Here is a 15596-nt window from a genome sequence, read left to right on the forward strand (position 1 = left end):
ATTATAGTTACACTGTGGTGACAGTTTTGCCACTTAATTACACAGTTATCATTTTCACATCCGTAAGTGTATAACTAAGTGGCAAAACTGTCACCACAGTGTAACTATAATAATGGTGCTTCATCTTTATTGATCTCCAGCGGTATAAACATGTACATGAATGTATAAACACCTGAGGATGGGCACAAGCCCGAAACCGGTCATGTGACAAATAAATAACCTTTTATTGTGACTGGTAGCGAATATTTTTCTACACCCTATAAAGGAACAGTCACGGAGTTCGACAGCATCCACTACGGATGAAATTCACATATACAACTATCATACCTAAAGTCTCGCTCACAACTGACGTGAAATTCAATTTGACCATACTACCATAATGGTTGCGCACATGCAGTGTGCAGGATTTTTGAATTTACCCTTTTACGATCACTATATGGGGCCAAACGGCGTTTGGATCACAATAGTTCCAATAACGGAAAGTCCAGGATGGAATGTAACAATATAATGAAAAGGATAGTTGCTGTTCACCATATAGCAGAGATGCTGAGTTGCAGAAAGGCACAACAAAAAGACTGTCACACAGCTAGCTTTTGCCAACAAGGCCTTTTTCAAAATTAGACAACATACACACACGCACGCAAGTCTCTGGCAGCTGGAGCCAGCATTATGGGAGAGGCAACTGGGTGGGGGCCAGTAGGAGGCTTGGGTGGGGATGGTACAGTGAGAGATAGCAGGGTAGGGGTGGGGGACTGTAAAGTGCTGATGGAAGTGTGCAGGGATGAGGTGGACAGTGGGGCAGCTAGATGCAGTTGGGAGGTTAGACAGGGGCAGGTGAGACAAAAGGTGGGTTAGCAAAACAGGATAGAAGTGGAAAGACTGTGTGCATTGGTGGAATAGAGTGTAGTGCTGGAATGAAAACAGGGACTAAAGAAGGTCGGGACCAGGACGGTTACGGGAACACAGGATATATAATATATTGCAATATATCCTGTGTTCCTGTAATTCTCCTGATCTCAACCTTTGTTAGTCCTTGTTCTGACCCATCTAGCCCCTTTCCTATTCGAATTCCAATACTACACAGCCCTCTATTCCATCGATGCACCCAGTCTGTTTACTTCTCTCCTTAGACGGTCTAACCTCCAGACTGTACCTAGCTGCACCACTCTCCACCTCGTCCCTGCACGCTCCCTGAAGCACTTTACAGTCCCCCACCCCTACCCTGCTATCTCTTCCCCTACCCGGCCCTGCTTCCTCCTCACTCCCACCATATTGTCTCTCTCATAATGCCCTGCTGCTCGCAGCCTAGCTCCAGCTGCCAGAGATTGTGGTCATGTGTGAGTGAGTTGCATTTGCATGAGTGTGTGCATGTGTGTATGATGTCTAATTTTGACAAAGGCCTTGTTGGCTGAAAGCTAACTGTGTGACAGTCTTTTTGTTGTGCCTTTCTGCGACTCAGCATCTCCATCATATGGTGAGTAGCAACTATCCATTTCATCATATTGTTATAGTAAAATAGTTATCTGCAGATAACAATCAAAATTGGACTTACGTTTCATGCAAATATCACATAAAATCTTACTAGTCTGCCCAGCAGACAAAAATCTAAATAGCCCATTATAAAATATGTAAGAAATGTTACTCAACTTTCATACAATTGAAAAATGAACTGTACCACCATATTTCCTTTTATTACCTGGTAAGCCTGGTGTTATAAGCATGCCATCAGGTGCAGCACCTCCTTTAGCAGCTAGATCGTCAGCAGATGGAGTGGGAGCTAGAGGAACTGACTTCATGTCAAACGGTGAATCAGTGGGATTGAGATTATATTGATGTAAGGCACGTTCCAAGCCAGGAATTGAAACCTGTAAAAGAATGAAACACGGAAGTACCAATGTACAACTCTGTAACTTTCATCTTATTGATCAGCCATGTTTACTGCAAAAATTACATTTCTAAGTTACCTCGCTAAGCACAGTTATGTGTCTTAGTAGAGCTAGAAGCTTCCTTAGCACTATAAGTTTCTAATTTTGTATTCAGACTTCAGGATAAACTACATAATTAAAGAAACCAAAACAATTAATGCATTACATAACAACAATGTCAGGATGAAAACAGTATTTTCTGGACATGACAAATCAATACATTTTAACACTTTTACTGCTGAGTGTGAGTACAAACGTCCTGCCAAATAGTTCCCCTTGTGTTTTGGGCATGTATATGTGCGCTGATTGGATTTTCCTACAGTGCTATGGACATCTGAATGCATCCTGAGCCACCTATCTTTCACTGCTACAGACATGTTACCTCCATATATCACTGAATAAAAAAAAAAAAGTTTCCTTTATTTATCATACAACATTTGTTCCTCACTATGTGCTATCACTTGCAGAGAACTCCGTTTCGACATCTTAAATCATTTATGAGATATGATAATTGTTATGATCACACCATTCACAATAGCCAAGGAAGTGAATGGGCGTGTCGCATACAACCATCCTTCACCTCTCTTCTGGGGCACACTTCCTTGATGAATCATTGTCCGTGCGAGTGGAGAGGCTTGCGTATCTGTGGGAAGCTGAGGGCTATGCTGAAGGTAGAGGACCTACTGCCGGAAAGGCCTCAGCCGAAGGATCAGACTAAGAGTGTCCCACAATGTCCCATCTTCCCTACCCACTTCTAGTCCTACCCAATTCCCTGACCCAACCCAAGGTGTGATGCGGTCCGTGCTGAGCGATGCGTTGCACATGGGAAGATGTGCTGCAAACGTAGCCTCAGGGATACTGGGCGACCTCCCTGAGCAATTAGTCTTACACCGCGCGGGGTATTCATGGTGTGGACCTTCTAGATCCCCAAATCTCGTGAGACCAATATGGACACGATTAAAGAAAATAAAGAAAAACAAACTGAGGGGGAAAACTGAGATCTCAGATACCCAAACACTGGGGTCAGAACTGATGGAAGGCATTCCCACTACTGAATCAGGGTCTAGACCTGAGCCAGAAGTGGGAACTGTAACCAAGAAGCTGAACCAGATTAAGCAGGTTAAGATCAAAGCCTTGTCTGGGGCCTAGAGGAGGAAGCTACTTGGAGAACAGAGGAAAAAGGAAGGGAAAGAATGGATTCCTAAAGACAAGTGGAAGGAATTAAAGGGACTAGAACCTAAGACCTCCAGGAAGAAACTGTCTCAGGTTGAAGTGGATATGCAGACCACCATGTCAAAGACAGGTAGTAAGCAGATAAGGGGGGAATCAAAGACTCTCTTCTCGCTGGATAAGTGAGTCCAGAAAAAAAACCGAGGCAAGAAATAGGGAAACAGACCTACAGTACTGTAGTCTTAGTTTTTAGGATGGCAGTTATCCAGGAAGGTTACCCACTGGTGGCCATCACCTTGCAGCAGGAGGAACTGGTACAGGTGGCCATCTTTGAAAAATTGGGGGGGATGCTGGCCCAGGACCCAACTTCAGGAAGGTCTATTTAGATCATGGTGACCTCATTTTTGTCTGTGAGAGGATGCACACGGTGGAATGGCTCAAGGACAAGTTGCCCATCATATCCCCGTGGCAAGATGCGAAGCTGCTGGTTAAGATGGCAGCGGAGCTTCTTAAGACCGCAAAGACATTATTATGGGTACCTAAGATCCTTATGGAAGTCTCTTCTAAGACTCTGTTCGGGAAAATAGGGGGCCAGAACCGAAAAATCTCGACAGAAGACTGGAGAGTGATTAACCAGAAGGTTGCTCCGGAAGGACGAACCCCGGTGGTGGAGGTCGCAGAGAAGTCCCTGAAGGCAAAGCGGGAGCAGGACCTAAACCTACTTTTGGGGTTCTCGCAGGACACCGTCAGGGTTTTCAAGGATCTCAAAGATGGCAGCAAGATGGGGCCTGAAGGTTCTGCAGATTAATATGCAGCACAGTAAAGGGGCCTCCGCTGCCCTGAGTTGCTGCCTGGGGAGACCAAACCTTGATAAGGAATCCAGTAGAATTTGAGGAAGTAGCAGAGACAGTTACCTCTGCCATAGTGACCTCATATCAGGACAACTGCACAATCTCCAGGAAGTTCACAAATAGGGGGTGTTCCTTGGTGGAATAACAAACTGGAAATGCAAAGAAAACAGGTACAGAGACTGTTTAATATTGTGAGACATAAAGGACAATGGGCTAAATATCGTGAGCCACTTCTTAATTACAATCTCGCAATCAGACAAGCACAGGAGGCATCCTGGAAGGCATTCTGTGAGGAAGTGGAGGGCACGGGCACAAGCCAGACTTCACAAGATTCTCACTAGAGTACTATCCAAACCAGGAGGTACGTTGAGGAAGGAGGATGGGGAATATATGAAGACAGCACATGAGACGCTGGAATTGCTCCTCGAAACTCACTTTCCTCAATATGCTCTGCTGGGCAACACAGACCAGTATGTGACCCCAGAGAGAGAACGGGTCTCAGGCACTGGAAGAGAGCACTGGGAATCAGCCAAGGAGTGTGTGAACTTCAATAAAATCCACTGGGTGGTGGGAACATTCCAACCATTCTAGTCACCTGGCCCAGATGATATTTTTCCAGCTCTCCTGCAACAGGCTGGAGGAAAGCTCATAAGAGTCCTTTGCAGGCTATTCATGGTTAGCCTAGCAGTACGAATCATTCCCAATGCTTGGAGGACAGTGAAGGTTGTCTTCATTCCAAAGCCAGGGAGAACTCACCATACCAAGGCCAATGATATGAGACCAACCAGTCTGTCCTCCTCCATTCTCAAAACATTGGAAAAACTGGTTAATGGATATGTTGGGGAGAGGAGGCTAAGTAGGGTCCCTCTACAATCGAACCAACATGCATACCAACCAGGTAAATCATGTGAGACGGCTCTCCACCAACTTGTTGGAAAGGTGGAAAAAGCACTTCACTTCCAAGACATCGCCCTCTGCATCTTCCTGGATATCGAGGGGGCCTTCAGTAACATGACCTTCGATTCCATGGTAAGGGCAGCAGAGGTGCATGACCTGGGGATCACTATATGTAGGTGGACCAGGGGAATGCTCAGTGGAAGGAAGGTAGAGGCTACCATGATGAACGTAAAGATGGTAATTAACACCACTAGAGGCTGCACACAATGAGGAGTTTTGTCTCCTCTACTGTGGACTCTAGTGGTGAATGACCTCATTGAGGAACTAAATTCTAGACAATGCTTCTGCTCCAGCTGTTGTGGCCGAGTCGTTCTAGGCGCTTCAGTCTGGAACCGCGCGACCGCTATGGTCGCAGGTTCGAATCCTGCCTCGGGCATGGGTGTGTGTGATGTCGTTAGGCTTAAGTAGTTCTAAGTTCTAAGGGACTGATGACCTCAGATGTTAAGTCCCATAGTGCTCAGAGCCATTTGAACCAATGCTTCTGCCAAGGATACGCAGATGACCTTGTCATAGTAATATTTGGCAAATTCACTGATACAGTTAGGAATATGGCCTAAGGAGGATTGGACATTGTGCAGTAAACAGGATCTGAGAGTTAATCCTAAGAGGACTGTTGTGGTGCCATTTACGAAGAGACACATTCAACACTCAAGTTGGAATCTAAAGCTCTTTGATGAAACTCTACCTGTGAAGGGGACAGTGAAATATCTAGCGGTAACTTTAGACGAGAAGCTAACGTGGACCCCTCACATTAAACGCATCTGCTCCTAGGCAAAAAGTACTCTAGTGAGTACTAGGAGGGCCTGTGGCAAAAACTGGGGCCTAAGACCCAGGGGTATGCACTGGATATACACCACAGTGGTTAGACCTAGGATTTCCTATGGGGCCGTAGTGTGGTGGAAGAAGGTAGAACAGTGGGTTGCTGCTAAGGAGCTTGCTAAGGTGCAGAGATTGGCCTGTTTAGCCGTAACGGGCAGAATTAGTAGCACACCAACCGCTGTAATGGAAGCCATGCTGGATATGCCTCCACTTCACCTTTGGGTCAAGATGGAGGCAGCAGCTGGGGCACATAGACTTAAAACTGGCAAAAACTGGCTCTCATTTGCTTATCCAGAATCACACACTAACAAAGTGAGTGAGGTAAATATAGTAACGGCTGGGGAAATGCCTGCCGACTATATAGTAACTCCCAACTGCTTTGACAAGCCTTACAACATAATAATTGGAAGTAGGGAGCAGTGGGAAAAAACAGTTTGACACCGTACAGGGGACACTGTTTGGTTCACCGATGGGTTGAAAACAGACCAAGGTGTTAAAGAAGAGGGTGTACGGGGTTCAGCCAAGACTGGAGAGCATCATCTCTCTAGGAAAACTGGCCTCTGTATTCTAAGCTGAAATTACTGCAATCAGGGCATGTGTGGAGGAGAATATGCGTAGATGCTGCAATGACCGTAGCATCTACAGCTATTCAGACAGCCAAGCAGCCCTGAAATCATTGGCCACTCCTGCAACAAGATCTAACATTGTTGCAGATTGCCACAGGGCTCTGATGGAGCTAGGGGGAAGCAATAGGGTAAACCTAGTGTGGGTCCCTGGCCACTGAGGGATCTGTGGCAATGAACAAGCTGATAGACTGGCTAGTATGGGGACAACAACTCCATTTATTGGACCGGAACCTGTTTTGACACTCACCAAGCCTATGATCAAATTAGAACCATGGAAACAGCATGTAGGATATTGGACCAAGGTCCATAAACAAAAAAAGGTAAGGTAATGATGCCCAAGCCATGTTTTAAAAGAAGCTCTGTAATCCTGGGATTGAACAGGAAGGAGATCAAACTCATGACTGGACTGATGACTGGCCAAGGGAATTTCAAAAAACACCTACACACAACGGGTATTGTGGAAGAGGACCCTAAATGTAGGATCTGTAATGAGGGCAAAGAAACTGCATCACACCTAATCTTCGAAGGCATGGCACTGGGGAGTAAAAGATACAGAATCTTCGGGACAACTAGACCTGAAGAAATTGTGTCTAATAAAAAACTGGTAGAGGGACTCCCTGCACTATTTAAGGGTACCGGTTGGCTTTACTACACATACAGTGAGTGATACCGCACAATAAACCTAGTTTCGGTGCAGGCAGTGGCGGGTCAGACCTAAGCTGTTTTAGCTTCCCTCTTAAAATCAACCAACCAACCATCCTTCAGATATAAAACCCAAGAACTCGAGAATGAAATGTGATATCCTTTTGCTCTCAGCTTTATATACAATTTTGATATCTTATCTACACTTCGTGGACTGCTATATATGAGCTAAAATCAACCACATGATAAGTTTACGCAATGTGTTTTTACATCTGTAAGATCTTCAACATTTTGTCCATGTTTTACTTAATTTGATGCAGTACAGTAACTATGGAATATAACAAAAAGAAAATCAGTCCTTTAGCAATTGAAGATACCTAGCTGTAAGAATGCCAAAAATCAAATTTTTGCACCTAATTGTTTTTGAAAAACTGGATAAGTAAACTGGATAAGTATTTCATATCCACCAGAATGCCATCTCTCAGCACAGGTACCAACCTCTGATGAACAGTACTGCCACAACAGCAGCAGCCTCAGCACAGAATGCGAAGAGCTCATTTGCAGCAGCTAAAGGGTTAACTAGGTGTTCTGAGTAGTAAGTCAGTGAATACAGGATACAATGGAGTAACCACCTAACCCACATCTCACTGAACTAGTTTCGTCTCAGTGACTGAAGATGAAAAACTACTGACAGAACAGCCACAACGACATCAAAGAAACAGCAGGCACAGAAAAGATTATTTAGCTTAAACATTAAAAAACCAAGATCATCATGATGAAGTGATAAAAAGAAAGAACTGATTACAACATCTGCTGATGATGTTCTTCAAAAAAGTTGTATCTTTCAGACTTCAGTATCTGTTATAAATGGACAGGCAGTACAGGATTTGAAAAGGAGCAACAGAAGAGAATGTTTTCACTTATACCTTCCAAACCAGCTGCAGTGTACAGGTCACTGCTCACCACAGCACTGTTCTTCCCCACACTAATGAGAATGTGAAAGTGCAGCTTTGCGTGTATGTTTTATGACCTGCATCAATCAATTATTTCCAAAACCAGTAATAAGTGAAGAGTAACTAACAATAAAACAATTTTTATGAGACACCACACAGGCAACAAAAGGTAAGCAATAGATTGCGAAGGGTCAAATGAGTGAATTTCATCACTGTTCTTGATTGTTACCAACTATCAGGACCATAATATGAGCAAAGTAATACTAATACCATTTACACACATGATCACAATCTCTGGCCACTACTCTGGCAACAGCAAGAACAGAAAGTACCATGTGTTCACAATTAAAAAAGTCTCATCTTCAAATTTACAAGCAAAAGACAATTCCATTGTAATATTAGTAGAGGATTACAGCAAAAATGCAGTCTTTCATAGCCCCAGCTACGTAATTAAAATAAAAAAAATTAAAAAATCCGAAGCCACAAACAGCAGTTTTCCACATTCCTTTATGAATAAACCAACATAAAAGCAATTTATCATAGAAACAGAACTGACGTTATTAATTCCATATTCTTTACAAAGAATAGCTACAACTGAAACCCCGCTGCCGGCCCCCCCCCCCCCCCCTCCCTCTCATGTAGAAATAGAGCAATTTCACTGACATTTTGAGTCAAGATAACATTGTAGTAAAAAGATGTATAAATTTATTTCATACTGTACCTGAAGGCCTTCAATGATGTACTGATTTGCCAGTGAGCGGTCTTGTTTCTCAAGAATACTGTGGTAGTATGTAGCACGATCTCGCACCTCATCATCGGAATCCATTTGACATCGAGCCAGTAAAACCTGGATGTTAGGCAATAGATCAGGGCAGGCAGCTCCAAACTGTGCCATTGCTGCAACAGCTGCTGCTCGGACCATGGCATTTTCCAATATTACACGATTATAAATAAATCTTATGTACCTAAAAGGGAATCCAAAAAATAACATGTGCATTGGAATTAAATAAATGTTCAGACTGGAAAAACAAATGGACAACATGGGAAAAGAGACATATTTTATAATAATGTAATTAACGATTTGAGAATATTATTTCAGAAATATAACTCAGTACATTCACACACAGCACATCTACATCTTCCTACTTCCAATAAATGATTATTCTAGCCATAAAATGGGGTAAATTATTGCCATATCTTTCAGATTATAAACAATATTATGTAGAAAATTGTTGTGATCAATCACTGATAAATTGCACTAAGTGATTAGTGGGTGCTGATGAATGTTAAAGTCAAACATATGGCTATCACAGCGAAAATTGAGCTAGTGATAATTTGCCCCAAACAACTCACGTCCAGTTAAAAAATATCATTATTGGCTTTGCGCAATCAAATATGAAAACAAGTGAATTATCACAATTAGCATAAAGCAAGGGATAACTTGTTTTTTAACACAAACTCCATGGCAGATTCATTAAAGAAGCACACTCACATTATATGCAATTTCATTCTCTTGTAAACAATTTTACCTCCATCAAACACATTAGACAGAAGAAATTTTGGTTTGAAGGGCCAGTGGTGAACTTCACTAAAGTTTTGGACAAATTAACATTGTTTTTTTCTTTTGCACTGAATCTTACCAGAGTAAACTGTTGTCATTCCGAAAGCTGCTTAAACGAATGAGCCTATTGGACATGATATGTCCTTACTTTCCTCTGACCTAAGAACTGGCACACCTTACCCCTCTGAAAGCAACCCACACCAGGATTTAATCTGAACAATGTTGTATCCCACTGTGCTATGTGGCTGCTGGATTCTTGTCTTACAGAGTTCAACCAAATATTGGAATGGAGAAGTCTCACCAATACTGATCATGAAATGGCCTTCTGACAATGTTTCTGTGAGTATGTACTAACTCGGGAAGTGAGCACGGGAAGGTGGTTCTTCGAAAAGCCCAAACATTTGTTCTTTGAAAATCCCAAACATTTGTTCTGACAATGTCACTGTCAACAAGCCATGAGTTAAACTGGTTCCTGGCATTTTGTCAGTTTTCTCTCTGTTGTTAGTGGGCGATTTGCCAACTGATGAAATGTGATTTTTTACACAATCTGAGTTTTTTGGCTTCTTCATAATAACTGTTCACAATAATTTTTTAAATCAGTGCTTCTTCCCACTTCCTTTTGAAGGCTTTTCCGAATAGTTTTGTTTACACCAATGCATCTCGATTAGAAAAATGTGGTTTAAACTATTGTAACACACGGAAAACAAGGCAGGAACTTGTGTTGAGTATACCTTACATTCTAGCAACTGCGATGGAATAAAGAGGCTTTAACAACAAATAAAAATAGTGTAATCCATTTTAAAGTTGTGATAAATATTTATGTTAATACGGCCCCTGTATTTTGTCATCTGTTGCTGATCTTTGATGTGGTGAGGAACAAAGGTAATGCATTCTGTGTAAATTCCTTTGTTCTGTGGCTGTCTCTTGAGCTCTATTTAAAACCATTGTCATATTTTTGTTTCCTTGTACTGGAAGGTTTCACTGATCATGGCTCCCCACGTAGCTTCACATTTCAGTGACGTTATCTGATGCAACCACCTGTGCCATGCAGTATTTCAGTGAAGTAACCTGATGTGAGTCTTTACATGTGATCACTGCCATTGTCTTTCATGTGCATAAACGTTATGTAAATTTGTCATCATCATTTTTCTGTGAAGTTTTGTGTTTTAGGAAGTAGTCAGCGATACACAGAAAGTTTCAAAGTTGTTTCTCACGCCTTTTCAGAAAATGTTGAAGATTCTGACAGCTGATGAAACTGTGTCAAAGCTGCTACAAAATGATGTTGGAAACAGTCTCTGTCTGAAGAAAGTTTGGAAAATTGAGAAGAGAACATTGAAATATGTGAGCATGACATGGATTCATATGTGGCTATATTTTCAGGTGGTGAACCTCCAAATTCAAGTGTTACTGATGAGTAAAGATGAGCAGACTAAATGGCACATGAAACAAATTAGTCACAGAGGAAGATTCAAAAGCCATACTGTCATTTTTTCTCATAAGCCAGGCACCCTATGGCAAAGTAGCAGCATCCAACTGAAATCTTTTCTCTCTATTTTGATGATACATTGATGGGTGGCACCGTTGTGTGCACTAAAAATTATATGATTAACAATTGTGCACAGTTTGACATATATTTATACACAAGATAGAGACTACGCGAAGCTGAATGCGTTTCTGTATCTCTTGCTATGCACAGGGACTTGCAAAGCTTCCAATCATCATTTCAAAGTGTCTTGGGATATGGATGGAGCCAATACATTTGCAGTTATTATGTCGTATAGAAGATTCTTGTTTTTACTTTGCTGTATTCACTTTGATGACACAGACACTGGAGATGAGAGTAAAAAGACTGACAAGTCAACTGGTTTGCTTGAACATATCATATCATTGCAAGGTAAGTATTTGATGTTATGTACCACTGGAAGACATGTGACAACTGATGAGCAACTAATTCCATTTTGAGGACAATTTTTGCTTCCAAAGTATCTGCCATAAAGCCACAGAAATACAGCGTAACAGTTTTTTGCTTTGTTAGACTCCAGAACACACTATCGTATGAACTTTGAAATATATTTAAGGACACCAGTTGGAACAACCAACATGGAGCTACAGAAGAAAAGGGATCTGTGAAACACCAAGTTCAAACGATTCAAGTTGCCCACTCCACGGAACCTGTTTTTGGAGTAGGAGGAGGAGGAGGAGGAGAATGTGAATATTTCATGTATCTCAGTAATGTTGTGGCAAACGAGGGGAGTGATAATCATTATTATGTTCCGAATGGTGTAACCAAAGGGTTCCAGAATATTCCATTTAATATGAAGTATTGCATGGGTTAACAGAACTTCTCTAAGAGCTAAACAGACTGTATTCAAAACTTGCCTCCTACTTATCATGTCATAGCCTGGAGATCTGTGTCATAACCAACATCACTTAAGTCAACTGCAGACTTGTGAAATGAAATTCCTCAAGTTCTCTCTACAAACTACAAGGAGAGGAAACATAAAAAATGAACACATAAAGAGAGACCTGCAAGTGGAAGTGATCATGGAGATGTACAGTGTAACTGAAGTGCTTTGGCCATGTGAAATGGATGCAACCTAAAACTTCCCTGGCAATATTTGGAAAGGAAATGCCATCACGAAAACCAGTTTGATGACATACAAAGAGGCAGCTGGGTCAAATTTGAAGACGATCTTGAAAGAAAGGGAAAAATGTGAGATGCTGTGAAGAAGAAAATCCATCAATGGGGGCAAATCATTTGTAAACATTCTGCTGGAAGGACTCAAAAAATATCCTACCTAGCTAACTGGAAGGACCCCATGGTGGTGATGGTGATAAAAAAAAAAGATGCCAACGCTCACAAGGAGAGGCGACCGGCGATGGGATCAACTTTTTGAAACAATCTAGACAGTGATGTAGGTTAGGGTCCAAGGAATCACACCCTGCAGCCACTCACCCTCGTGGGCCCTCGTTTGTGAGTAATCAAAGAGAAAAATTTCAAAATTATGTGTGATGCTATATAGCTTTAAAAATGGTAGTTAAATTTACAAACTGGTTCCGCAGTGTAACAGTTAAGGTACTGACTTTGCATGCAAAAGACTTTGAGTAGAATGTAGTTGGGTTCTTTGAATTTTTTTATTTTTTTAATATTTATTAAAATAACTCTGATCATTATTGGTTTAAATGTAACTTTTTTCCTATTCTTTTGTCAAGTCATATTACTCCTCATAGTGTAGCAATTCAAGAATTTCTGTGTAAATTCTAGAACCACTCAGCCTTCTACCGTCTCGAACACACGATATTCTAGATACGAGTGTGGGATAGTAAAATCCTACCTACTGCATGTCACATGTTTGTGTGTGCAGGTTTAAAGTCAGATGCGAGAAGAACGTAGACACGGCGGTCGAACGCCACCGACAAGTACTTGTCGGGCAATCCATAGATGTTTTAGAGGAAGAACCATGGAGTTTTATGCAGCGCTGTGCCTGTTGTGTCATTGATTATTGTTATGTGAAAGAAGAACAGTTGAAAAAGTAATCTTGTAAACTCTAAATCCAGCCTTGCTAGAGGCAAGACCTATTTTATGATTCATGTGAAGTAGAGTCACGGTTATTAAGCCAACTCTTTTATAAATGTACTTAAATTTGTTTCTAATGTTGGATGGAGCGAGTGACTTATTGGAAGTCGTATATGTATGTGGAAAGTGATAATTTTATTCTGTATGAAGTTGAAATATACCGTTGGTTGATGAAAAGCAAAGTTCACATAACTACTTATTTCACAAGTAGAGAGAGAGGCTTAAATATTCCCGTACCTAGCATCATTCTACGGAGATGAAGGCAAGAGTGTTTTCCAGTAGCCAGCTAGCCAGCAAACAAGATTGGCTGTGAATCTCAAGTAAGTAACCTCGTATAAAAGGAGTGGGAAGGTTGTATGTCTACTTCTCGCTTTAAATCGCTGTCAAAAACATTAGAACATGGCGACCTGTGTGAAAGGACCCGAGAAAATGGGTAATTTAAGTAAAAAACTAGATAAGAAGTTGTTACATGTTGCCCTAACAACCAAACATAACACGACAAGGAATTTACTCTAAGACATTGGAATACATTCAAGTATCCAATGAAGCAAAATTTTAATGAAAAATGGTGAAGACATGGAAAATTCACAACTATAAAACAGCAAAGAAGATTTTGTTGCATTTGTCTAAGAAGAAATATGCGTAAAGCACTTCAAGCAAGAAGATCCAGTGTGGGGAGTATATCGCTCTCACACACATTGCAGGGACTCAGACGCGGAAACCAACCTACATCCGACGCCGCCGGCACCAGCTGCTGTTCACCAGTGCTGACCTGCCTCTACATCCACACACCTACGCAACAAGACTTCTATGCCGGGTGAGCATGAAACAAAACTTCATTACTTTAGTACTAAGTGGTACATACTGTTGAGTGAACTTTTTTCTTTTAATTATAGTATTTAAAGTTAGTTTTGGGGCTAAAGCATATAAAAGCATGGACAATATACAACAAATTGAGGACACTCATGAACCAGCTATGGCTATGAGAGTTAGCAAAGAAACACCTGACTGGGCTGAGTTGGTAAATTTAATCAAAGCTCAGAGTGTGACTCTAAGTTTGGTACATTCTCAATTAAATGCTCTGAGTCTTAAGTTAAACTCATTAGATTCATAATTAAATACCCAGAGTGCAGTTTTGAATGCCCAGAGTGATACTCCGAATAATCAAGTGACAAATCTAGGTTTGCTAAATGCCAAAGTCGACTCGCAAAGCAAAGAAATAGTAATCTATGCGAAGGCATGGGTGCTCTTAAGACTGAATTTGATGCCTTAAATAGTAGCATAGAGAATTTAAAAATAGATTTAAAGAATGAATTGACTAATTCCTTGACCATTCATGTAAATCAAATGTTAACTGACCTTAGTCAGAAACAGAATGACAATTTCCAAGATTTATCAAAAAAGTTAGAATTTAACATTGAGGACAGATGTAATAATGTGGAATCCGAAATTAATGAAAAGTTAGGATCCTTTGAAAATGTGTGCAATGTTAAGTTTAATGCTGTAAAGCAGGACTGAATACTTCGAAAGAGAGCGTAGATAAGAATAATGAATTAATACCGATTATTCAATCGCAAATTACAGGTGTCAGTACACGAGTAGATAATGTAGAAAGAAATTTCAAAGAGAAAATAACGAACTCTGATATCATAAATGGAAGTAGTTTGGAGGAACAATTTGAAGAAATTTTAGATAGAAAAGTTAATGAGAGAATAACACCCGGGAATGTGTCACCTATTCCTTCTTCCGAACTTAATGATACCAGGAAGGGTATAGAAGACCTATGAAGAAATTTAAGCGTATTCAAGACAAGTAGGAAAAAGGTAACTTCATCTAATGTGGTATTAACTAATGAAGCTGTGACTCATTTACAATGGGGAGCTAATTCAGGGTTATCTAGACAATTCCCTAAATTTAAGCTGGACGGAGATGTACATCTGATCGATTTATTAAAAAGATTTAACCAAGCATTACCAAAAAATTCGGAAGAATCTAAGAAGATCGAATTTGCTGTGGGGTACCTTCTAGGGGAAGCCTCAGAATGGGGCACAGTAAACATCGAGAAGTTTTCATCTTGGGAAAACTTTCAAACGAAATTTAAAGAGAAATACTGGTCTGCCAGTGCTCAAGAAAAGTTGATATCAGATCTATGGGACCCAAAATATTACAATAATACTTGGGGTACTATGAGGAAATATTTTAATTGGCATTTAACATGAGCAAAGTATTTAGATAAGCCAGTGGAAGAAGAAGGGTTAGTACGTATTTTAATTAGACGACTGCCTATCTATGCGAGAAAAGACACCTTATGTAGTGGTTGGAAAACAGCAGAAGAGTAGTAGTTGGTTGGTTGGTTGTTTGGGGAAGGAGACCAGACAGTGTGGTCATTGGTCTCACCAGATTAGGGAAGGATGGGGAAGGAAGTCGGCCGTGCCCTTTCAGTGGAGTGATTTAAGGAAATCACGGAAAACCTAAATCAGGATGGCCGGACGCGGGATTGAACCGTCGTCCTCCC

General features: G+C 41.1%; 1 protein-coding gene across 2 annotated transcripts in view; it reads right to left on the reverse strand.

Moving 5' to 3' along the window:
- The window catches only part of LOC124795735 (coatomer subunit gamma), a 104742-nt gene that overhangs the window by 40018 nt on the left and 49128 nt on the right, over positions 1-15596 (reverse strand). For both annotated transcript variants that reach the window (XM_047259829.1, XM_047259821.1), the window contains exons 10-11: positions 8665-8908; positions 1697-1865 (exon numbers count right to left, since the gene is read on the reverse strand). In XM_047259829.1, the coding sequence (XP_047115785.1) occupies positions 1697-1865; positions 8665-8908 (413 nt within the window). The remainder of the gene's footprint in view (positions 1-1696; positions 1866-8664; positions 8909-15596) is intronic.

This window comes from Schistocerca piceifrons, chromosome 1 (assembly GCF_021461385.2).
Source record: "Schistocerca piceifrons isolate TAMUIC-IGC-003096 chromosome 1, iqSchPice1.1, whole genome shotgun sequence".
Classification (NCBI taxonomy): domain Eukaryota; kingdom Metazoa; phylum Arthropoda; class Insecta; order Orthoptera; family Acrididae; genus Schistocerca; species Schistocerca piceifrons.